Raw genomic sequence first — 27214 nt, 5'->3', positions numbered from 1 at the left:
TTTAGATATAAATTTATAAGTATTTTTTTTACTAGAAATAATTTTTATTTTTAATTAAAAAAACTTTCAAAAATATTTCTATTTTATACCTAAACAACTTCTATTTCCATTTAATAAGAAAGAAAATGAAGAATAAGAAAATTAAATGCATAAAATCATAACTCATGACAATACCATTTTATTTATATATATAGATTATCTTGATGGATGTTATGTTTTGTTATCAAAAGAAAGATGAAAATATATTTAGAAATCCTACTATCCTTCATTTTCATTTTTTTTCCTCAAAATTTTTATATATCATATTATTCTTTTCCTTTTTCTAATATGAAATGACACCTTACCTCCTTTCCTTCCACGTACTAGGTCTTTTGAGCCTTTATTTTAAGTCGAAGTTTCAAACAAAGCATGTGCGTATACATGATTATATAGCATGTTATAAGCATTTAATTTTACCCTTGACCTTTTGCGTATACATTCCTTTGAATACAATTATCTTATGTAGAGAAAGTCAAGATTTCGAATGTCCCATGGAATTATAGTTCTTCAAAATTTTAAATGTACAAAAGAAAAAAAGGACAACTATATATGATATATCATGCCAAAATTATTCAGTTTTCTATTTCTTGCACTTAACTGCTAACTTGCTGCACATGTGCTATCTGATTTGTTTAGGATCTAGAATCCCCAGTTTAATCCTTTTAGATTTATAAGCATTGTTATATATTTTTTAATTTCAGTTATCAAATTAGTCTCTCATATAAATAAATCGTCACGATATTATTAACCTTTTAAAAACTTGTCAATAGATTAATTCTGAAAAAAATTAATTTATATCAGTAGTTTCTTAGAAATTTAAAATTTAAAATGCCTTTCTATTGATCCGAAAGACTAAGTAATTGAAAGAAAGAAAGAAAAAACTAGAATGTCATATTTGATAAGAAATTAAATCTTTATAAGAATACAAATTAACTTTTACCTCGTTAGTCTTTTTGGAGGAATATTAAAGCAATGACCAAAAATTAACATGTCACATGTGTAACAATGTGATAGATAATTACATTTTATAACTCAGAAAACATAAACCAAATTATCTATGGTTGATATGCAACAATTCTTGAATATATACATATAACAATATATTGTATAGAAATATAAGGTTGAAAATTAATAAAAATCTTTTAGTAGGATTATATCAAAATCATGTACATACACACACATATATATATATATATATATATATATATATATATATATATATATATATATATATATATACACGACTATCATACTGTAAAATATAAAAATCATAAGTTGTTAGGCAAGTTATTAATATATAAATGCTACCTTAGAATGACACCAATCAAAACATCACCATCTCTAACATGAATTAGTCCTGTTACCTAATCCTTTCATGCTCCTATAATAATATGACCATCCCAGTTTAACAATAAAGTAAAGTAAGGGTAAACTCATAAATAACAAAGTAACATATAATATAGAAGTAACACATTAATTGAATTAACAACTCCATCAATACAACACAACAACAACCTAAGCTCAACTCAACAACACAAATCAACATATCAACGCTAGTACATAACTTAACAACATTGTAACTTTCCAACTTATAACGTTAACACAATTTGTCAACACGACAACTAAACAACATAACAACTTATTTATCGTCATGCATTTTAATTAAGAGATATCATACAATTAATACAGGTGAGTAGTTTAAGTAACTTGACTCTTTCAAATCAACTTAACAACACAATCTTTTTGACTTGTTAGATCAGCAACAGATTTGGATATATATTAATCCACAACACAACACAAATTTGTGAGTTGAAAAATATGCTAAGTTGATATGCTAGTAAGTTGTATAAATGTGTCGTAAGTTAGAATGTTGACATGTTAAACTGTTGTGATTAATGTTGATATGTTTTCCTTGTTGTCAGAATGCGATAATCATTTTATCATGGAGCAAGACATGATTAAGCTGGTGGACGAACATGATTTTTTGGTGCCATGTTGGTAATGATGGTATTTTTAGTAGAGATTGTTCTGACATAACATGTTTAGTTGTTGCTTGATTGATAAGTTATGATTTTATATTTTATAGTTTGAATAATTGTGTGTGACTATACATGTATATATGTTGTTGCTTCTATATACAAGAATTGTTGTATAATAATTTTAGGTGATTAGATTTATGTTTTTCAGTGTCCAATTGTTAAAATGTAAAGTGTAATGATTTGTCAAGTCATTACATTGATGATTTATTATTAATAGGGATAACAATAAGTTGAGTTAGATTTTACTAGATTTAGACTTGATCTTAGTTGAATGTTTATGAACTAAACTTAGTTTTTTTATTTATTATAGTTTTTTTTTATAAAAAAACTTGACTAAACTACATAAATATATCCACACTAGTATAAAATAATTTTAAAGGAAATATTACGTTTAGCCTGATTTACAATCGAATAAAAAATAAAATAAATAAAATGGTCTATATTTATTAAAAAAGTATTTGCTGTTGTTGTTGTTATTATATATATATATATATATATATATATATATATATATATATGTATATATATATATATATAAATTTATTATTATACTGAAGTAAAACCATTTATATATGCGGATCGCAGCAATATTAGATATCATAAGTTTGTCTTAAAAATCCCCGATTGTTTTTATAGAAAATATATATCTGATATTTGATATCACAGGTCAAAGTTTAACACGTCAGATATAAACAAGATAATTAAATATAAATGTTTAAGGTTTATTCATGAAAGAAAAGGTTATTATTTGCTTTAATATATATATATATATATATTTATTTATTTATTTATTTATTTTAAGAATAACTTAACTAGTAAGTATATATAATACTTTACAGTTGAGAAGCGCATATTGATCATGTTAAGAGACACATAAAAAAGTTGAAGATTTTAGATAGGATTAGTTAAATAACGACATTTTCTTAACTGATTTGAAACTAATAAATGACAAAAACAAGTTTACTTTTATAATGAAATGGTTACTAGGCACCTTAAAAAAAAAAGAAAATACAAATAATAATAAAGAAATGGTTACTGGGTGACAATTTCAGACATAACGTTGATATTGATAGCTTGAATAGCCTCATATGCCAACAGGTTTTTTACGGGGCCGCCTATAATCTTAACTTAGGGTTTTCAGGCCCCACATTTTTTTAAAGGCCCACACTTCTACTTTTTTTTTCTCTTTTTTTATATGATAATATTTAAATACATTTTTCTTTAATAAAATACCTACATACTTTTTTTTAATCAATATATCTTGCGTTTATCATCTTAACACACCAAAATTGCAGAACTAAATATTTTATATTAATAATATAATTATAAAAAAATTTGTAACACTTTACAAAATGTATTAAATTTCTAACTAATTAAAAATTATCTTAACTATGTTTTTAAAATAATTATTACAAACATCAATAATTTTATTATGGATAATAATTTATAATTAGATAAAAAAAATGAACAAAAGTGAATTATACTATCGCTGTAATAAATATATTTCAATTCAATCCATAACTTTATATCATTGTGGTTGTGGCAATACGATCTCTTGTTCTATGTGTTCTTTGTCTAGTGAGAGACGTATTTTCTTTACCCGAAAAACATTGTATATAGTAATTTTTGCTTTCCTCGTAGAGTTTGTCTTCTTGCTTCTGGTTGTGTTTGCCTGGCTTATATTTATATACCTTTCTGCATAATGTAGAAGAGAAGACAATAAGGAGGCTAAGTAAGATAGTTCAGTTTGTTTCTATTGCTTGTCTTGTTTCCCCTTCAAGTTGAGAGTCAAAGATGTAAAGAAGGGTGTTATTTTTTTCTTTTTAAATATAAAACTCATTAAAAAAATAGAGGTAGAGTACTCATATTCAATTGAATTTATCGCATATTTTAATTTTATCTAATAAACTTTGATTGATTTATTTAGCTTTTCATTTTGTGGTCTTTAATTTCAACCCATCTAATCCGATCACATTTAGTTTTGTTTAGATTAATTTATTGGATTTATTATTAAAATAATAAATTATATTAGACAATTTATAAAATATAATTATGTCATATCATCAATGATAAAACATTTATTATTAATTTTTTCGTGAACAACTAAACATTATTAATTACCTAAAATCTGTTAAGTGTGAATAACATTACAAATTCAAAATAAAATCAGCAAATCTGCTTTGTTTAACAACATTACAAACTTTTGTGAGAAAAAAAAATTACAAACTCAAAACAAAATTTTTCTTAAGCCAACATGACAAACAAGTCATGAGGGACTCTCATATATTAAATGTGTTTATTTTACACTTACAACTAAATTTTACAATCTAAATTAAATAATAATAATAATAATAATAATAATAATAATAATATTATTATTATTATTATTATTTAATTGAATGAATTGATTTAGTTAGATTATTGGAAATTAAAATTTGAAATTCAAACCAAACTGCTTGAATTTTCAATTCCCAAATCCGATTGAATGGTACCAATCCAATTCTATTTTCTTATAGTTTGATTCGGTTTCATTTGATAATTAGAATAGTTTAGACCCGTGTCCACCTATACAAAAATTGTTCACTCGATTTAAGATCATCATACTAACATATCTCCCATTCTGTGATTGATTAGTCTTTTTTTTTATTAATTTTTTTACAAGAGTATGACAATACTCAAATTTATGATTGTTAATTAAGTTGGAATATTTGTGTTAATTGATTTATGCGCTCAATAGTGATAGATTAATCCTATATCAAAATACATTTTTGAGAAAGGTATATATATATATTACTTCTATCGCATAGAAGAAACTAAATATGTATTTTTTATACATGAAAATAACTATTTTGAAAGTAAGCAAGTTATGTATGTATTTATTAATAGAGAAATGTTTATTGCAACATTGTTGTTTTTGTAAAATCACACAAAAGTTGACTCTTGATAATAATGAAAATATTTTAATATTGTTTTTGTACAATATCAACAACTAAGTTTCAAATTAAAACTGTGTATTATTATAATCTCCTACTATTAGATTGACTTCGATGGTTCAAATATTTTAATGTGAACATTTTAATACAACCATTATATATATATATATATATATATAATTTGAAGAGTTTGAAATCATTAAAAATTCCAAGTGCTTAACAGGAATTTTCAAAGTTCGGTAGTTAGTGGTGTTTGAAGATTATTATTGGTATTCATTGAATTGAGAGTGTATCAAGGGGGCTATTATTATTTGGTGCACCACCAGTAATAGAAAAATAAAACAATTACACAAATAATTGGTAATCAGCACTTGCGAATTCAAACAACCATTCAAACCAGCTCCTTTAATTGCGTATGAAAGAAAAAACAATTCTTTTAATTAATTCCCAGTGAATACGCCTTGCATGTTAGGCTACTTTTGCATTGTTCGTTGAAGATCAATCAAGTAATGAATTTTTTTGAATATTTTAACTAATATTGTTTTCATTTTTAAACGATTATCACGGACCTCGCAATAAAACAGCAAATCAGAAGACAATACCAAATTTGGTGGCGGTCCCTAAATTCGAAGTGTCCGTGTGGTGCCATGTGCTTTGTTCTCATGTTATGACTTGTCATAAAGAACATGGTACCATGAAGATAAGATAGAGCCTCAAAACTCATAAAGATCTCACTAACTCTCGTTTTTGTGGCATTGGACTCACTCTTTTCTCAGCATCAACACCACATTTACTATACTCTTATCTACTTAGATGATGATTTGACATTCCACTCTACCCTTGAGCATTGGTGTCAAACCCTAACACACCAATCACTATTGCCACAACTTCCCTTATAAAATGTAAAGCTAAACTCTTCCTTATTTCTAGGCATAGAAAAGTTGAACCTGCTTAACATGCATTGCATCCGATACATAGCCTTTGGACCACACGGGATAAAATTAAACACCCTGATCAAGCAGTTGGACATTAATTATATAAGTGATTATAAGGTTAGAAGTTAAATTAATATTTGATTTGATCTTCCCAAATGAAGTGGAGAATGAGGAAGTAGGGAATCATGGTTAGAATCCTAGAGAAGTTAATTGAGTAGAACATGAGAGCCACCAACTCAATTTTTTTATGATGCGTTCTTATCTCATGGGAATATAGATAGAGTAAGCAGATATGGAAGGGAATAGAAACGGCTAAGAACACAAAACTACTACTTTTCTTAACCCAAGAACTTGTCGGCACGTTAGAACAAAAACAAACAACTTTGTATTGTTCAAACTAACCATTAGATTCGTTGCAGACGCGTATTCAAGGAAACCCCACACCACCAACATAATTTTGATGCCAGCTCAGTTCGCATGCCTGATACAAAGGGTCAGCTAAAGAATAAGTTACATACATATATCATATATATGTATATATATGCAGTACAAAAGATGCTTCTAATAATTATTTAAAAATTAGTAATGTGTTTAGGAGAGCAATATTTTTGCTAATTTTTTGATCCTTGAGTGTCCGACCACTTTTTTTATTTGCCCAAGTAATGCTCATCAAAAAGGTAACCAAATGATTGGTCATGATTGGGACATTCTTTAATATAGTGCGGGGGTTTGGAGTAAGAATGACAAAAGGTATTTAGCTAATCACCAAAAAAAGTGGAAGAAACGAACAAAATTAAGAAAGGCATAGGCAGATGATAAACAAGGGGAAATTAAAATTTATGCTAAACTACAATTATTCTACTTAATAATCTTGACATTATAGAGATTCATCACAACTCGGGAAAAAAAAATGCCATTTGAGGCACCTGGTCCCTGTGATTAACTTCTTCTGGCCCACTGACAACCTGCTAGGAGTTGTAGAGCATTTACAAATAATTTAAGCAAATGTTTGTATAGGATGTCCATTAGAGACTCCTTTTAATTTTTTGTTTTGTTTTCCCTACTGGGTTTGTAAATGGATGCCAAAGGGGTCACAAGAGTAACTATCCGTACCAGGAACTGTAAGGGTCACTTTGAATACCAACAAGGAGTAACAAAGATCACCCTTCAAATGAGTCTCAAAGATTAAAATTTGTATGTGGGCCCTTTTCCAAGAGTGGGATGGCAGACTTTTAACTTGAGTACATTAGTCTGTTCACCAAAATAAAAAAAAAATGATTAGCACTTTGAATTTAAGGTCTTCTTTTAACTCACTGATATAACATTTATTCTCCCACAATGCCTCTAATGTCCAATTTGATTGCTCTAGTTGCTATACTTTAAGTTTGTACCTCTACTTGTTTTTTTAAAAGAACTAGCCCCGGTACTCGTGTCCCCCCACTTCTACCGAAATGTATACGATTTTGAGGATTGATTTAATATTTAAGGTAAAACATTGAAATATAATTATAAATATAAAATAAATACCAAAAAATAAGAAAAAATGTTAATAATTTTAAGCTTACAGCATGAAATCTAAGAAGATTGAAGTTTTCTTGTTACTCGACAATGCCTATGATTATATATATATATATATATATATATATATATATATAACAAATTGAATCAGAAAAATATTAGAAGTAGGAAAATTGATAATGAACTAATTTTACATAATAAAAGAAAAGTTGAATTATAAATCATCTAATACATGAAAAGTAGTTATCATTGTCTTTTCCTTTGTTAGAAGAATGTTCTTAAGAACATCCATTACTTGTAACCTGCAACATAGTATGTGAGGAAAATTTTCAACACTCATAAATTTGATTTAAGTGTTGGAGTTGTTAAAGCTTTACCTGAACTTTCCTACTGTTGTAATATCTTGTGGTTGTGTTATCTTGTAGCTGGTCAAAAATATCATAACAAAAGCTTCATTAACTTTTTTTCATGTGTTACATTGTATTTTAGGTGGCCATTATTGAAAGTTAGATCAGGGAAGCTATTGCTATGATCTTGCCTTTGCTTTTTTTTCTTAGGTGGAGGATTCAAAAGTAATTGCCATATGTAGAACTTCAGAAGTTAATGTCCTGTAAATCAAGATTGTTTGATCCTTGTGAGTAATTAATTATTACTTGAAGAAATGGAAATATGTTACAAGCACTATGTGAGGTGTTAGGAACAAAAGTCCCACATCATGTGGGCTTTAGCGAAGATATCCCACCTTTTGCTATACAATAAAGGTTCGCTGGCCTCTTTAAACACAATCTAAATCTTCTTTCCTTTTTTTCTTATCTTTTCTCTAATTATAGAAAGAGTTCATTTTTTTAATTTAAGAAGAAATTAGGGAATTTTTAATTTTTAATTTTTTGTATATATTAATAATTTTAATTATTTTTTTTATATTTATTATAATTAATAATTTTTTGAAAAACAAAATTTTATAATAATAATTTTTCTTAAATAAGTATTTCTTGGGTGCATAAAACAAATATGTGCAGAAAAAGTAGATACATACATAAGAAATTAATTTTAAAACAAGCCTTATTGAAAATTAGATAATATTAAACAACGACCATATATGAATGTTAATACTAAATAGTACTCTACTCTAAATAGTACTCTACTCTATTATGTTAATGTTCTTTATCTTTAAGTTCTTTTTGTCGAAAAAAAATGTTTAAGGTTGAGACTAAGATAATTAAACCTTGTGTAATGTAACATTTGCTTTTGAAGTTCACAAGTAAGATTTGTGTTAGATTTATTTGCCTAGTTTTGATAGATGAAAATGGTTCACATGTGCAAAGGTTAGCTGGTTCTTTGTCCATACCTTGTCTATCTTTTGAGGAAAGGTAGTGCAAATATTATCTTGTTATATGTAAATTTACATTATGAGATTTTGTCAACTTGTGTACCTAAAATATCAAAACTTGATTGATAAAACTCTGGCTTACATGATGCATTTTGTGTTCATCCTAATAATAGGTGACTTTATAAATGTGCTCCAAAAAATACTGCAATCAAAAGTAAAAGTCATAGTCTCATTGAAAAAAAATATAGTGAATAATATAATGATAATAAGATAGTTGATATCAAACCTAATAATTTGGCTCCAAAATGAACAAAAAAATCTTTTATATTGATACCAATTCTATAAAAGCATATCACTAAAAAGTAAATGGTAATAATATTGCCATGACTTTTTGTAAATGATAGCAATAGAAGTGTATGATTAAGTGTAGTAGATTACCATAAATTTTGGAAAATCTCTTTAAATATAACATTTGTCATTCTATTCATGAGTTTCCTTCTTTGTTATGAATCAAAATCTTCAACTCTTCTTTACTTTGAACTCTAGAGAAAGTTACATACAATTGACTATGACAAAAAACAAGTTTTGACAAGTATAAACCAATTCTATGTAAAGATTGTTCCTGTGAATTGTTAATAGTCATAACATATGAAACAATTATAGGAAATTGCCTTCTTATTAATTTGAAAGACCATGGAGATTGAGAGGGTGACAAAGAAATGCGAGGAATATAAATAAGTTTTCAATGTTCTTTTCATATGATTTTAATTGACATGATTGGCCAACTTTGTTACTATTAATCTTGTACCGTTACACAAACCTTTAAAATGGTCAAGGTTCCTCATTAACATGATTGGTATTTTAATTTTAAGTTTAATTTATGATTAGGAAAACTAGATGTCTTCAATGTGTTTGGAAACTCTGGTGTAATAAACTGAAACACAATATTGTCTACTACATTTGACCTATCAACAGAATCAAAACTTAAAAATTCTTTTTCTTCACCAGGAATTAAAGATAAAATATATTCATTGATTTGGTCAATTGTGTCAACATTTGATGCCAAAATTACTCTAGCCTATAAGAAATCTTCATTATTGAACAAATTGGGTAGATTTGGGTAAGTACTTTCTTGACACTACATTGAAGCTTTATAATGTTGACACACAAATGTTGGGTCTCCTATGTATAAATAACCTAATGATCACAATACAATTAGTATTCAATAATGGAACAATGGAAAACGAAGTTTACCTACTTTAAATACCTATAGTACGTACTTCGCACAATTGATTGTATATTGTCGTTTTCCATTATATCATCTTGATCATGGTCTGATCATAGTCATGACTGATAATCTGTATCAAACAAGCTTAATTTAGGCAAAACAAACACTATATATATTGTTACTCCAATTACACCATGATATGATCAAATACCTTCATTTTCATCATGCAAGCTCAAATGTTGTTGTTGTCCTTGTATTTTTTGAATTTGTCTATTTCTTATAACATATCTTCCTGCTTTGAATGTATGATTTATGCTTGTCTATTTCTTATAACATATCTTCCTGCTTTGAATGTATGATTTATGCTTTGATTTTCACCTACTCAATTTGTTCCAGGATCCAAATTGTTCCTTGTGGATATTTCACCAAATTTATTAATTAAATTGACATGTAAAGAACTCAAATCATTGATAGTTATCCGACTATAACTTTGCATTTGAGTCATGCTTGACCGAGTATTATTTAGGAACTTGTCCTTAGGATGTGAAAATCAGTCTCATTATCCACAACAAAAGATATATCAAATAAATGAGTGTCATTTTTTATGCGAGTTTTACCATTTGAAGAAATTTTGATTTGCACACTAGTTGAAGACCCTATTGAATACTTTTTTTCAATAACTAAGTTAAAAAACTGAAAATTAACTTTAAAGAATAAGAAGAAATAAGTGATACATTGGTGTTCTCTAACATTAGTGGATCATTTTCTTTTGACCTCCCCATTGATTCACATATTTTTTTATTGTAATATTAATTTACATTTTAAGTGTGTGTTTTTTTTCGTAATTTAGTTTAGGGTTTAGGATTTTTCATAATTTAGTTTCTTGCTTGTTCCATACCTATGACTAAGTGCAATCACAAAATGGGACTACCTACGATAGCAACCAGCAAGAAACAATTGAAACCTTCAGAAATTAATAAGTTGAATTTTGAAGCAAACATTTCAGAGAAAAAAAATAAAATATTAAGATTTAGTGCATCCATAACTTAGACCTCTTTTTGTAGAGAAGATAGAATTAAATTTATTTTTCATAAAAAGGTAAGTATAACATGAAAGTGCATGTTAAAAGAAGAAAAAATGGTTCAACAATAATCTTTTTTATTGTAAATATATCAGTACCTCAAGAAGAGCATTATATAATACGTGATATTAGAAAGAACATTATATAATTGTAAGTATAACATTACAATTACTAAATAGAATAATTATTTAGATCAAGTAATGATCAATCCTTATAAGAGAATGTAATTAAAGCATGTTAAAGGAATCCACACGTTTTTTTTTTTAATATTAATTTACATTTTAAGAGTGCTCCTTTCATGATTTTGTTTCTTGTTTGTTCCATACCTATGACTAAGTACAATCACAAAATGGTGCTACCTACAATAGTAACTAGAAAGAAACAATTGAAGCCTTCAGAAATTAATAAGTTGAGTTTTGAGACAACATTTCAAAAAACAAAATGAAATATTAAGACTTAGTGTGTCAAGAAAACTTTTTAATTTGCTTTACCATATAAAAGACATATGTGAATATATCAACGATTCATTTCCTTTTTCAAAACAGAAAAATATATGTGCATGCTTTTCATTAGTCTACTCCATATTCAATCAGAAATGAAAGTTCAAAAAACAAAATGAAAGATTCAACTTTACCATGTGTGTTGATCACTCTGTTTTGCATAATAAATGTAGCATACAAATATAACAATGATACTCTTCAATACAATTTGAGGCTTCTAAGCCTTCATCTATGTATTCGTTCACCTTGTGAATTAGGTCCTTTCCTTTTTCAAAGCAGAAAATGTATGTGCATGTTTTTCATTAGACAAAAATGGAACTTCATTCACATTGATTAAGCAATCTCTCATCAACATATACTTTCAACTTTGGTATTGTAATTGGTGCACTTGTAAAGGGAGGTGAAAAAAAGTAAAAGCTATCAAGTACTTACTGTAGCTAACAAATAAAATAATGATATGTTGAGCATTTAGTGGACACATCACATCAGTAAGTAGCCTATTATGATAGTTGTGATTAGGTGATAATTAAAATTTTACAGTCTTACTTTGAAAGCAATTTCAAAGATCATTTCCTTTCCTTATATATCAACATTAGCTTTTAGTAGTGTTTTGAGATGCATATATACACACACAAAAAGCGTAAGTGAAAAACCTGAACATCTAAAGTGGATTGCTCTGGAGGAAAGAAAAACAGAAACATAAAATGTTAGTAAAATATAAAAGTAATTGTGTATATTAATATTACAATGTATATAGGACTGTTCATGCATCGAAATTTTGAATAATCCAAACCGAATTGAACTAATTTATTTTATAAAAATGATTTGGTTAACTGATCTGTTTTTTATAAAGTGAATTAGTTTAATTTTTTTAAAATATGAATTTTTTTTTTTAAATTGGATCAATTTAGTTTTTATACTCAAACACTTGTTAAATTTATTTGAAATTACTTTATTCTTTTACTTAAATTCAATTTAGGCGAGAATCAAGCATCCATCCTTGCTTCCCCTCACACGGTTCTCATTATTGTAATTCAATCAATCTCTTTGTTTATTAGATAATTCTCTATTTTACTTACTATTTTGATTATAAATTTATAAGTTTTATATTTTTTTAAGATAATGATGATAATAATAATAATTAAAATTATTATTATTATAATAATAATACATTTCGACTCACGTTGTCTTTCTTTTACTAAAATAGCTTAAAAGTGTTGAGATTTATGTTATACTAATATTAATCCTAAATTCTATAATTGTGGACAATACCTATATATGAAAAATATTATTCTCGACTTGATTTTTCTTTTATGAATATTATTCTTCGACTTAATATGTAGAGCAACTAATGATCAATCCTTGTAAGAAAATGTAATTAAAGCCAACTGATATATAGAATTTTTTATATAGAGTCAAGGTTAACAAAAAAAGTCAACTTCAAGGCCTGACTACATTTCTTTACTTTTGAGAAAGATAAAGTTTTGTTCATCGATAAGATTAAAAACATTTAATTCTCACCAACAAATACACAAGTCAACTAAAATTACAAAAAGTTTCATTTAACCCTAAACACCCAATACAACTTCTTTATTCAAATTTCCTATGAAAAATAAATGAGTCATTGATGTGTATTAAACAGTTGTCTTAATTTTGTATATAGATTGGAGTACCCTTTGAATTCCCTTTTCTTAATATTATATTTTTTGTTTATAAAAAAAAATACTTCTTCATTCAGATTTTACATGCTTTACGGGCTTTGAAGAAGATAATTGCACCTGGCTAGGCTAAAGTCATCAACAACAAGATCACCAAATTGAGAATCACCAAGTAAGACTCTTTTAAAAGGAGTTTGAAAAAGAAGCAACTCAGGATCATAATCTGTCATGCCTGACATTGCTTGTTGAAAATTTTTAACAAACCAATGAATAGGGAAACTTTATAGACTGATATTTCTAATTTAAACAAACCAATATAAGACATTTTATTATAAACTCATTGGAACTGACATTGCTTGCTGAAAATTTTTAACAATCCAATGAATAGGGAAACTTTATAGACTGATATTTCTAATTTAAACAAACCAATATAAAACATTTTATTATAAACTCATTGGAACTTACACTATTTGCTACATCATCCAACCTTCCTACAAAAGACATTGTCTTTCCTTTGATATCTGTCTACAATGATTCCTCCATATTCTACAACCAATACAATTATTAAATTAATACAATGTTAAGTGTTGACCATGATATGAAAATACTCCAAGTATACCTTAGGAACATGAATTTTGGCAAGAACAAGAATAGAAGAACAAGTTTTATCTCTTACTACTTTTGATTTTGAAGGCAAGCTTCTGGTGTTCAAGCCTATCAAGTGCTTCAGGAATGCACCTGGGATCAAACTCACCCTCATATATATATATATAAACAAAGACATTATTATGAAGATTTATATTGAAATGCATATAAAAACCCCCAAAACTAACTCACACCTCTTCAATCATCTTCCTTTTAATATCAGCAGCTGATTCATTAATCAATTTGAAAGCTTCTTGGTCCCATAAAATAAAGATAGCATTCTATTTGTGGTATGCTACTTTAACATCAATTCTAAAGCTGGACAGAACAAAGTTCAGGTCATTACATATATGATTATATGAAATCATCATTTGATTAACCCTCTACAAGACATACCATGGAGCAGTTAAATTAATCTCAGAATGACATTCTATACAACTTTTAACAGACTCATCATTCTTTCTTTTACAAATTGGACAAGCTTCATAGCTCCAACCATTAGCAACACACACTTTCATAATCTCAGCCACAATCAAACAAACAAAATCCTGTAAAGTAATTTTAGTCTAATAAATCATAATTTACATTTAGATAAGATATCAGGACATATATTCCACTATACCTGCTTGACATGACAAATTTCATTTAAGCTCAACACATTCACATTGTTCAAAAGCTTTTCTTCTGCACTGAGTTGAAGTAGATGATGATTGTGTCATCTTTTGAGTATAGGACACAGTTCCACCCTCACTTAATTCTAAATTGAAATCTCAATGAAAAAAATTAGGTCATTATATACATCCAACACACAGTACTTTCTTTTTTATTTAATTATAAAAACCATTAGAGTATACATAAAATATGGCACAATAAACACAATGTACATAATAAAATAAACTATATCTTATAAACAAATTCAAAAATGTTACTTACAAATAGAATACCTTTTTATTTACATATCAATTTGATTTTTTAATAGTACAAACACAATACCTTTTTATGAATTCCTGAATCTCAGCTAGATTTTCATTTATGAAAAGCTTTGATTCATACTAGGTATTTTTAGTTGAAATCTTAAAGGCACCTAAAAACCTCAACAAAAAGTCATTGAATCAGTCTATGACACCAGAAATTGTTAGAATTACAGGGTTCAATATTTAAGTAAAAGTAATTAGACCTTCAGGATGTTTGATCTTTGCCAATGTTAGTAGCAAAATAACTGGACCAAATTCACGCTTGTCCAAAAAGTCCCTTAATTGTTGAGTATAACTTTCCCACAAAGTACACAAGACCATATCCCCACTGGAATATTAGGAATAAACACTTAAATAAATGTAACACATTAATCAATGAAATGAAATAAAATAAAATAAAAACACAAGTTTAAGTTTACTGGATATCTTTCAGATTCAGAGCAACTCTTGCTTTCCCTACATAGCTCCATTGCACCACCTTTATCAACTCAGCAATCACATCTATACGAATCATAAAAATTATTTAAGTGAATATATGAATTGACGCACTTAACATAATTTATTATATATAAAATTTATCTATTAGAAAATCTAGATGAGCTTTCTTACTACTAATGTCTTCAAACTTAACAAAATGATAAACATTTTTAGGGATATCTAACAAATCTTGATCTTTTATCTTTGTACCTTTGACAAAATGCAACCTATACATATGAGAGGTTGATCTAGATGGTCCATTATTTTTATCCACCTCAAAATTTTGAACCACATAAGTAGCACCCTCTTTCAAAACGCCTTTCCATTTTTCTGCGTCTATGTGTTTCACTTGAGTAGAAATTTTATCATCCCATTAGGTAGACATATTACAATAATAAAACACAGTTTAAAAAAAAAGGTCCAATGACACAAATGAAACATATAGACATTATTATACATACATGTTTATTCATGAAAATTATTTCCATATTTGGTCTAGAACTATTATCATTAGTCCACATATTCACAATTGCTATTTCTCATGTTGGGGAGTTTTTAACGCTGGGGAGCATTCCACATTATGGGTAGTGAGTAAGTTACACAAATGAGCTTTAACACCACAACATATCCTAAAACCTTAAGACTTTAGGTAGGTGGGTCTTTCTCACTTATATATTACTCAACATGCTCAATTCTAACCAATGTGGCACTTCACTTCACACTTGAACTCCAACACTCCCCCTCAAGTGTAAATCCCTTCCACATGGTCACGCTCTCCCTCAAGCGGAAGCTTTTCTTTCGTCCACAAGTATTCAATGGTGGCCTTACTTGCACTATCGTTGCACAACGACACACGTCCTCCACACCTCTAGGGAGACTTTCAGTACAAGGGATGATCCTACTCTTGGATCTCCTGCCAATTCCATTTAGGATCCCACTCTTGGATCCAGCCAATACTCGTCTGAGCCGATCACCAGTCACTTGGTCAAACCATTGGCTCTGATACCAATGTTGGGGAGTTTTTAACGCTGGGGAGCATTCCACATTATGGGTAGTGAGTAAGTCACACAAATGAGCTTAACACCACAACATATCCTAAAACCTTAAGGCTTTAGGTAGTGGGTCTTTCTCACTTATATATTACTCAACATGCTCAATTCTAACCATATACTTGCGTGTATCCCTTAGCCACAAGATGAGCTTTCAATCTATCCACCTGTCCATCAGGGCCCACTTTCACATTAAATACCTACCGACAACCAACAACAGATTTTCCAGGCGGAGGTGGGACAAGTACCCAAGTGTGGTTGGAGTCTAAAGCTGCCATCTCATCAATCATTGCTTGTCGCCATCCTGGATGGGTTAAGGCCTCCTGTACTGTCTTGGGAATGGTAATAGAGGAAATAGCAGAGACAAAAGCATAATAAGTAGGAGACAAACGATGATATGAAAGAAAGTTATAAATAGGATGAGGATTTCAAGTAGAACGACTACCTTTACGAAGAGCAATGGGCAAGTCAACTGAAGTAGGTGGGGCCGGAGTAGGTAAGGAGACTGGAGCAGGGGTAGAATCACATGACTCAGTTGTAGAAGTACTGGGAGGAACAATAGTATGTGACCGACGCTCATAGGTTATCCCAAATCGGTGTAGAGGACGATCAAACCCTGGTGGTGTGCTAGAAATCTCTGGTGCCTCTAAAGTAGTAGGTGTAGAAGGCACACCGGGATCAAAATGAGGAATAGGCAATACCTGAGAAAGGAGATCTGAGTCAACCGAAGAGACATCTATAGCAACGAAATATGGTGTATTTTCAAAGAAAGTGACATCTGCACTAATGTAAAATCGATGTGTAGCTGGAGAGTAACAGCGGTACCCCTTTTGAACACGGGAGTATCCTAAGAATACACATTTGATAGCCCTAGCAGACAACTTAGCACGTCCTGAGAAAAGATCATGGACAAAACAAGTACAACTAAAGACACGAGGATGAACAGAGTAGATGGGATCCAATGGGTATAATAGGGAATGAGGTACTTGATCATTCAAGACAGAGGATAGCATTCGATTTATTAAATATCCTGCAGTAAGTACAACATCTCCCAACAACTTTGGGAGTGCATTGGCATTCAATAAAAGAGTACGAGCAGTGTCCACAATATGTCTATGTTTTCGCTCAGCTACACCATTTTGTTGAGGTGTATGAGGGAAACTAGATTGATGTAGAATGCCATGGGAAGTCATAAATGATTTGAAACAATCTGAAAAATATTCTTTAGCATTGTCACTTCGTAAAATCCGAATTACTTTGCCAAATTGAGTTTTGATCTCCGAATAGAAACTTTGAAAAATATTGAATAACTCAGAACAATTTTTCATCAAAAATATCCAAGTACATCTAGAAAAATCATCAATAAAGGTGACGTAATACCTATGTCCTAAAAGAGAAGGAACTCGACTAGGGCCCCAAACATTAGAATGAATGACATCAAAGGGAGACACAGCTCGACTATTAATACTCTTAGGAAAAGAAGTTCTAACATGCTTCCCTAATTGACATGACTCACACTCTAAGGATTCTAAGCGTGAGAGATGAGGTACCATTTTCTTTAATTTATTCAAGCTTGGATGACCCAGGCGACGATGAATTAAACTAGGAGACTCAACAGATGCACATATGGTAGAGGTAGAAGACTGAAGGTAGTAGAGACCATGTGATTCATATCCGACTCCAATCGTCTGTCCCATACTCCGGTCCTGTATCAAGAAAGAATCGGAAGTGAAGGTTATGGCACAATTTAGTGACCGAGTCAACTTACTTATAGAAATCAAATTAAAAGGACATCCAGGAACTAGTAAAACAGATTTTAATGGTAGTGAAGGGGTAGGTGATATTTGGCCAATACCAGTGGCTTGGACTTTTGACCCATCTGCAAGAGTGATATGATGTGGAGTTTTAGGTGATGATAGGCTATGGAAAAGGGAGACATTACCAATTAGGTGATCAGAAGCACTAGAGTCCAAAACCCAAGGTCCAATAGACGTAGAGTGAGAGAGACAAACGGTAGAATTACCAGTGTGAGCAACAGTGACAGAGGAAGAGGCTTGTTGCGTTGCCTTCAGTTGAAGATACTCTTTGTAATCATCGGTAGATAATGAGATTAGATGATTGCCCTCAGATTCAATCTTGAGCTCTAGAGCCGAAGTTGGAGATTGAGCCATGAAGAGAAAAAAAAGGAGAAAAAACAACAAAAGAAAACCTCAATCAAAAAGCCACAGAAACAGCAAACAATCAACCATGGAACACCGAGGTAGCAACCAATCAACTACGGAACTCTGAGTCAGCAACCAAACGACCACGAAACTCCGAGACAACAACCAAACGACCACGGAACTCCGAGGCCGCAACCAAACGACCACCAACAGACCACCTAGAGTGTGACCCACAACCTGAAAAGGGTCAAAACGAGAAGAGGGAGGGCCGGCGAGTCCAACGGAGTGAACCGCATCGCAAACGGAGGCTGGGAGGGCGGCGCGTGAAGCCCACGCGCCGGCGAGCTTCCTCAACAAGAACCGCGTGTGAGAGCGCGTGAGACGGCGGATGACGGTGGCTCTTGACGGAGAGGCCGATCGGTGACCTTTGAGTGTGCAGGCGGTGTCAACTCCGGCAACCGCGAACAAAACTCGAAAACCCTAGAAACCCTAAATGTTGGCGGCTGGATTAGGGTTCCTGGACCAGAGAGCTCTGGTACCAACTTGAATATGAATAATTTCTTATTATTGAATCTGAATAGGTACAATAAAATAAATAGGCATAAAACATAATCAATCCCTAAAGTTTAGGGATTTAGATAAAACTGACTAAGGAAACTAAACTAGAAAATAGGAGAAGATAAACTAGTATATCTAAACTATATCTTATAGAATTATCTTAACAGTCCACATATTCACAATTCTCACAGCCAACTTCCATGTCTCCCTGCTATCATTTATCTCCTTGATGCAACTGACTTTTCAAGAGATGTTACACTATGACACTGCATGCAACAGAAAATGAATTCACTAGTAACTTAGAACATACACAAAATAATCACTTAGCAAGTAAAAAACTAACCTTCCTCAGATTGCATTTTCATAAGAAAATGTTCAAATTTACAAACAGAAGAAAATGCTCAAATTTACAAACTCAAAAAAGTAGACTTAGTCATTTATGACTTTCACATGTACAAAAAAAAGAAAATAGAACAAATAATGCAATTGTTCAATATGGCATTTGGAAATCAAGTCTACAAACGACAACTTAAACCTATGCGCTCCAAACCTGAGGATCCAACATCTTTTCCTAAAAAAATGGATGGAACAGTTGAGAGTTGAGAAAGTAGAGTTAAGAGCTGAGAGGAAGAAGAAAGTTAAGCATATAAGAGAAGAGAGAAAAGGACAATTTTCTACACTGTCACAATCTTGCCTGGGTAGATGTTTAAGTTGGATCGAAATGATGGTCAATAAAAACTTAGTCTATTAGAGTTTAGGGCATTAGAAAATGTTTCTTTGTCAGATAAGATCTCTCAAATATCTTATTAGGAGAACCAAAGGCCGGTTGGTTTTAGAAAAAACAATTGCAAAAAATCTGGAAAAGCTTCGTGCAAGGAAGAAGCAATTTGGGCGGTTTTTGCTAAAAGATGCTGTGTCCAAGATGAACACTCTTTTATTAAGATATAGAGATTTATTTTGGGCCTTAGAATTTTGTTGGGCAGTCACTATTCCTTTGTTCTGTTTTTTTTTTCATTTTTTTTTTTCAAACGTTTTAACTCTTCCTTGGATATAAACTTTGATAGTTGATATCATGTAAGAATTTAGGTCTAAATAATCTTTTAGTCTTACTATTTTTTTATTCTGTTGATTTGTTTCTTGATTTGATCTTTATTAAAAGTTTTTGCTTCATTTTAGTCTCTAATATTACTGTTTCAATCCTTAAAAACTAAAGGTTTTAATATAAATTCCTCATGTTAGAAGATTTTTATTTTTGTTCCTCTAATATTAAAAAATTCTTATTTTAATCATTTTTATTTAAGAAACATCAAATTTGTTTTCCAATATTTATTGACCATAAATCATCACTTATCAAGAAATACGACAACAAGAACTAAAATGAAAAATAAAACTTAATATGATCAAAATATACAAACTTTAAGGGGAACAAAATGCATATCATATATTATATCGACCAAAAAGGTTAAACCTAAAATTTACACATGGGCCGTTATCCAAGTTAGGAGAATGGGTCTGTAGGCTTTTAGCTTGAGTGAGCTGTTTAAAAATGCTTTGAGACTTTTGGACTCATGACCCTTTTATATCTTTTAATTTGGCTCTAACCTAACAACCAGAAACTTATTCTCTAACAAAAGATACATACATTTATCTCTAAAAAAAATAAAAAAAAGATACACACATCTATGGCATCCATAGAAGTAGACAAGGATAGGGGTGGGAAACAAGGAGGCATGCTGAGAAAAAATGATGGGAGAGCAACATATCCTCTTGTACTGGAATTTTCACGAGATAACAGTATCGTACACTGCTTATACATCAGATGACATGACAATATCCCACACTGCTTCAGTGGTTATATTCGTGGGAGGCGCCACACTAGTAGCATCATAATATCTTACGAATTGGATTTTCATTTAAATCCAGAAGCCTACCTAGCAATTGAATATTTGAATCGAAATTGGAAAGCAATGCAGTAAGCAACTAACTCAGAACCATTCACGAAGATTCTATACTGCAAACTAAATGTAGTGGAAATTTCTTATCAATGCATGCAGCACGTGCTAGATTACACAGTCCTACTTATGCAACCATGTCACTTATATGTGTGAATTCATTGATAGTCTGACATTAACCCTTGCTTAATATTTTTCCACCTATAATCAGGCTGTGTATATAGTTAAGAGCATTATTAGGGTTTTCCGTACCAGTATTCTAGCTATGGCTGCAAAGAGTGCCAGTCTTCAACCATGCTTTAGAATATAACACCAGGCACATGCGTGATTATGCGATATCATGAATTTAAAAAAACATTAATTTATTAAGAAAAGAAAAGGAGGTTTCAAGAAACAAAGGATGCTAAAATAAATAATGAAAAATAAAACATCTGAGATATGGAAAGTTGGCAGTTCGTGAAGAATTACTCAACACACAATATTAGCAAAGGAAGAGGTTCTTGACCATTTGGTAGATGCCTTAATAGTTTACGGTAACAATCAGGTCTAATAAGTCAAGGGGCACGGTTATTCATTTGTATAATGGCCGAAAAAGAAGAAAAAACGAAGTAAACATTTAAAACTTTAAAGTAAAACACATGATAAAATCATAAAATATCATAATATTGCTTCAACTGGATGGCCCTAAGAAGACCAAATGCAGATAATGATATCAACGACAGAAAGGACCGGCACAAATCACTATCCTGTACAAATAGTTATTCAAAATTTTAATAAATATATAGGTTTTAGGATGATGTTCCCTAATCCCTGGTCATCAGTGTCCACTTTTCTTCATGTTCATTGTCATATGTGATCACAACATCATTAGTTATGTTAGTATCCTCTTGTATGGTGTTGTCTTTGTTAAGAATGTGAATTTAAATCTAATTCAATCCTACAAAATCAATTTGTAAAATAAAACTTATTCCTATTAATATATTATATTTTGATCATACCATTAGTCAAAGTAACTTATAAGATAAAGATTGTCTTTATACTCTATTTTAATTATATCACTAGTCGATGTGACTTATAAGGTGAATATTATCTTTCCTTATGCACCCTATTTTAACCATGTCATTAGTTCACGTAGGATATCCAACACATGGGAATTAATGACTCTACCAGCACATGCCAAGAAAATTAGAGTGAAATGGGTTTACAAAACCAAATTGAATGAAGAAGGCAAGGTTGACAAATACAAGGCCTGGCTTGTTACAAAAAGGTACACACAAACTAAAGGGGTAGACTATAATGAAGTGTATGCTCCGGTAGCTTGATGGGACGCAATTCGGATTATGTTAGTTGTGGCAGCATAAGAAGGATGGAATGTGTACCAACTAGATGTGAAAAGTGCCTTCTTATATGGAGAATTGAAGGAAGAAGTATATGTGGATTAACCTGAGGGCTTCATCAAATAGGGAGAAGAAGACAAGGTATACAGGCCGAAAGCCTTGTATGTGTTAGAGCAGGCACCAAGAACATGGTTTAGCAGAATCGAGAGTTATTTCCAGAGAGAAGAGCAGTCATGACTATACTGTATTCATCAAGAAAAGAGAAGAAAGACTAATCATGATAAGTCTGTATGTTGATGACTTGATATATACTGGGAGTGATGAATTGTTTGCAAGGTTTAAGAAGTCAATGAAGGAAGAATTTGAGATGACAAACCTTGGCAAAATGAGGTTCTTCCTTGGAGTTGAAGTAAGTCAGAGTGCAAATGGAATCCACTTATGCCAAAAGAAATATGCAAGAGAGGTTCTGGAAAGATTCAATATGTGAAACTATTATTTTGTCAAAAATCCAATAGTGCCTGGAATTGTGTTGTCAAGAGAAGGTGGAGAAAATGTCGATAAAACCTTGTACAAGCAATTGGTAGGCAGTCTAATGTACCTAACAACTACACGTCCAGATATGATGTATGTTGTGTGTTTGATTTCACGTCACATGGCTAATCCAAAGGAGGAACACATGCAGATTGCAAAAAGATCCTAGAGGTATTTAAAAGGTACACCAGATTTTGGTTTGTTTTATAGAAGGAAAGTTTCAAAACCTTTGGCATATATTTATTAGGGATGGCAAAACGGGCCAGCCCGGCCCGCCATTGGCCCGCCAAAAACGGGGCGGGCCGGCCCGGCCCGCCAATGTAAAACGGGCTGGAGATGCTGGCCCGCCCCGCCTAAGGGTGGGCTGGCGGGCCAGCCCGCTTACAAAAATAAAAAATAAAAAAAAATGGAAAAAAAATTTATTTTATGGTTAAATAAATTTTTTTTTGCTACAAATAAATAAATATAATCATATGAAATTGAAAATGCATACATATTGTACTTAATATATGTTCAACAAAAATAAATTACAAACTTAAAACAAAATCAAATAGAAATTAGTCCATTTACACCAAAATCAAAACTAAATTATAAACTTACAAATTATTTATACACTAAATTTTTTGATAGTCCACAAACAAGTTTAAATACAATTAATTAACTTTAAATTTTTATTTTAAGAATATTAGAAGCTCTCTTGAAAGAAGATGTCTCTACTTTTTTTCTTAATCATCTTCATCCTCATCTTCTACATCAAAATAAAATAAACATAAAAATAATTAAATTAAAAAATATATATATATGCGGGCCGGCGGGTTGTGGCGGGCCGGCCCGCTATTTGGCCCGGCGGGTTGGCGGGCTTGGAAGGGCGGGCTTGGCGGGCTGGCGGGTTGAAATGCTTGGCCCGGCCGGCCAATTTTTGGCGGGCCAACGGGCCGGCCCGCGGGCCATGGCCCACTTTGCCATCTCTAATATTTATAGTGATTATGCAAGAGATGTGGACAACAGAAAGAGTACTTCAGAGTATGTCTTTCTGCTCAAAAGGCAGCAATTTGTTGGAGTTCAAAGAAACAGGCCATCATCTAATTATCCTCTACAGAAGCTGAATATGTGGCAGCAACCTCATGTGCTTGCCACTGTGTTTGGGTGAAGGGAGTTCTGGAACAGATTGGAGTTAAAAATTGAGTGTATTGATATTTTTTGTGACAGCAATTCATCAATCAAGCTCTCTAAATCCTGTGATGCATCGGAGCCATATTGATGTTAGATATCATTATTTACGTGATCTTTCAAGTCAGGGAGTGGTGAAGTTAGTTTTTTGTGGAACACAGGTTGCAGACATTATGACAAAGCCAATGAAGTTGGATCAGTTTGTGAAATTTCGGAGGCTACTAGGAGTACAACCACTTGAAGATTAAGCGGTATGCTCAACTCAGTTTAAGGGGAGGAATTTGTTGGAATATTGATTAGAAAATAGACTTTGCTGAAATATTAGTCTCTTAGTTTGTTTACGTTTAATAAGCTGGCTTTTAAAAGCTGGATAAGTATTTGAATTATTTTAGTTTGTTAGGTTTGTTATTCCTAACTTTTCTCTCAGGTTATTTACGTTGCAATTGTAAGGCTTATTTAAAGCCATCAAAGTTTGCATTTTACAATAAGAAAGGACCCCATTTTATCGATGGTGTTAAAAGTTCCTATCACTACTTTCAAAACCCACAACATCTAGATTTTTGGAGTCCCTGACTGCAATTGAGGTCACATCGTCCACATTTGTCCACAATTTCTCAAAATAACAACAAATGCTATGCAACGAAACCGCAAGCTCTACAACGATTTAAAATATTAATAAAGGCTGACAAGGATCTTACGTGAAGGTTTTACAAAAAATATCAGATAGAAGTAACTGAAAATAAATAAGTTGAGACGAGTGCTACTGCAAAACACACAATCAAAATGTACAGTGACGATCCGTAAATTTCACTCTCTCCAATCGTTATTCCTTGTGCGAACTTTCTCTAATTAGTAGGAATTGTCGCTAACATACAAGTGTGAATTAAAAGAAACGTGAAATTAAAAAACGAAATGAACAACACAAGCAACAAGATCACTAGCGAAAAAATTGAAAGTAGCAGTTCCAGTGATTTCAAGCAAAATCACTGTAACATTTCCACAATACACAGAAACACGATGATCAGCAAAGCCTCCAAAACGACAATCAAAATCAACAGGAGCACAAACAATACAAAGCATTGAAAAGAAAAAGCTAACAACAAGTGTAAAACATCAGCTAAATTAGATGCTTATTGCTTAGAAAGAAGAATCGGTTACCTAGTTGGAATACAACAATCCGTTTCAAATTTCATGGGCGAAAACGGTGCAAGCGGCACGAAGAAGTTCGTGCTTTGTTTTCTGAACTTCCTGTGAAACCAAAGGGAGAGGAATCGAGGAATTAGATAGAAAGAAGAGTATAGGATTAGATAGAAGAAGATTCGAGAAACAGCGAGTTACCGTCTCAGGAGCTTGGTGATGGTGGAAAAAGAGTAGCCATTCTGAAGTGTAGGGTGTGTGCCTTCGCAACAAAAGAATGGAGAAAAGTGTGAACGGGTGAGAGATATGGAACGAATAAAACGCGGTTCCTTTTATTTGATTTCCCTATTGGCTCAAAAAAGTTGCAATGCTTCCTAATTATTAATTGAGTTAATCACTCTTATAATATTTTTTTTATAACTAATCATATCTTTTAATAATAATATATATTTTTTTTTTTTTGGTAAAGTATGAAATTAAAAACAACAAAGAAGTTCAAGACATAGAGTCTCTCCCTAATGGTAGGGGGATAAAATCTGGAGGACTTCTCCAAAATACAGTGGAACCTAGGTTTCGTACACCCTAACTAGCAAGTGTATGGGCTACTGAATTTATCTCTCTAGGGATATAGGTTACGTACACTACCCAGTCCTGAGCTAACATTCGCTTAACACGACGAATGACATCATAGTGTTTATGTAGGTAGTCCCTATCCGGTGACTGATCTTGCAGCATTGTAACAGCTCCCAGGCAATCACATTCACAGTTCACTTTCCGAAATCCTCCTTCCCAACAAAGCAATAAACCCTCCTCCAAGGCCAACAACTCCGCACCTAACGCATCTCCCTGTGAAGCCCCACGCGAAAAGCTCCCTCGTCACATACCGACCCAATCACGAATTTAAAATTTTTGATTAATTACTAATATAAATTTTTTTATAAATAATAATATATGAATGATTAACTCTTATTATTTAAATTAAATTAATTTTTTTAAAGATGATATCTAATAGTAATCGTTATTTAAAAAGTGAGCCGCTAAAACTATATGTAGTAGTGTAGTACTAGCAAATTTAGTTTTTTATTTTATGGATTTGGATCTATGAGTTAGTTGGATCCTTTCGCCTATGTTTGGACTTTGGAGGGTATGACTATCTGATCCAGGCCCAATAAATCAAATATATGATCCAGGATGTTTCTAATAAAATTAGAAATTAATAAGATAGAAGGTTGAATAAAAAGTAATAATCTTGAATGTTACTTAATAATCAAATATATTTTTGTTTTTTTTCTTCTTTCCTATTCATAAAAAAATAGAAACCATTGATCAATAAATGATATGATAAAAAGGGAGCATCCTTTTCTTCTTTTAATAGGACCATTGTATTATGGTAAAATTAGTGTTTGAAAACTTCGTTTTAGATAATCTTAATTTTATATAATTAGTATTTTAGTAGGATAAATTTTTATTTTATATAAAATAAAATGAATAAATGTTTTTACATATAAAATTATATTATAATCAAAATTTGTAACAAATAATTTTTTATCATATAAATTATATTTTACTTTTATGACAAATAATTTATATCATGATACAAAATTATTTTTAGTTATTAATAATATATTTTAAAAATATTATAATATAATTTAAAAATAAAAAATAACAAACTAAAAGAGATAAAAAGTTAATAAGAATTTTTAAAATCACTATCTTTAAAAAAAATAAAAATAAAAAGATAAAAATGTTATCGTTGACCAATATTTCAACTAATGAGGCCTTTCATGTGTTCGGTTGGCACTGCTGTTTTATGTGTTATTGTCTTAATTAATCTAGTTTCATTATTTTGAACATAAAAAAAAAAAAAACAATACATAGGCGATAATTACCTTCATTATTTATAATTATTTTAATTTGTTATATATATACAACTCAAAAATACATTATAAAATTAAAGAGAT

The 27214-nt window shown here is 30.9% G+C and overlaps 1 protein-coding gene across 28 annotated transcripts; it reads right to left on the bottom strand.

Moving 5' to 3' along the window:
* Positions 1-5318: 5318 nt before the first annotated feature.
* On the bottom strand, positions 5319-25721 carry LOC109813455 (uncharacterized). 28 transcript variants are annotated; one of them, XR_014433246.1, is made up of 12 exons: positions 25455-25710; positions 25275-25364; positions 22792-22881; positions 15300-15381; positions 14101-14224; positions 10234-13999; positions 10053-10152; positions 8937-8996; positions 8003-8072; positions 7842-7889; positions 7060-7197; positions 5322-6427 (listed from the first exon to the last, which is right to left on the bottom strand). XR_014433246.1 is itself a non-coding variant. In XM_083072681.1 (7 exons), the coding sequence occupies exons 3-6, from the start codon at positions 19326-19328 to the stop codon at positions 14548-14550; spliced, it is 360 nt and encodes a 119-aa protein (XP_082928807.1). In that variant the 5' UTR covers positions 19329-19392; positions 25275-25364; positions 25455-25634; the 3' UTR covers positions 10719-13999; positions 14529-14547. The 28 variants fall into 28 exon arrangements, 1 of the variants encoding a protein (XP_082928807.1); XR_014433245.1 differs by lacking the exon at positions 22792-22881 and adding an exon at positions 19316-19392 and having other exon boundaries at positions 5323-6427; positions 25455-25705; XR_014433241.1 differs by having other exon boundaries at positions 5333-6427; positions 14101-15208; positions 25455-25662.
* Positions 25722-27214: the final 1493 nt, after the last annotated feature.

The sequence above is a fragment of the Cajanus cajan genome, chromosome 1, assembly GCF_000230855.2.
Source record: "Cajanus cajan strain Asha chromosome 1, NIPB_CcT2T_4, whole genome shotgun sequence".
Classification (NCBI taxonomy): Eukaryota; Viridiplantae; Streptophyta; class Magnoliopsida; order Fabales; family Fabaceae; genus Cajanus; species Cajanus cajan.
This window is presented reverse-complemented; position numbering and strand designations above follow the sequence as displayed.

What these genes read in the sequence shown, in the direction of transcription:
- LOC109813455 (XM_083072681.1), bottom strand. Translation starts at nt 19,328, where the DNA reads ATGGAAGTTGGCTGTGAGAATTGTGAATATGTGGACT. An exon ending in GAATTGTGAATATGTGGACT is followed by an intron (nt 15,382 to 19,291) that starts GTTAAGATAATT and finishes TGATTCGTATAG; the next exon opens with ATGTGATTGCTGAGTTGATA. An exon ending in AAAGATCAAACATCCTGAAG is followed by an intron (nt 14,664 to 15,083) that starts GTCTAATTACTT and finishes ATTTCAATTTAG; the next exon opens with AATTAAGTGAGGGTGGAACT.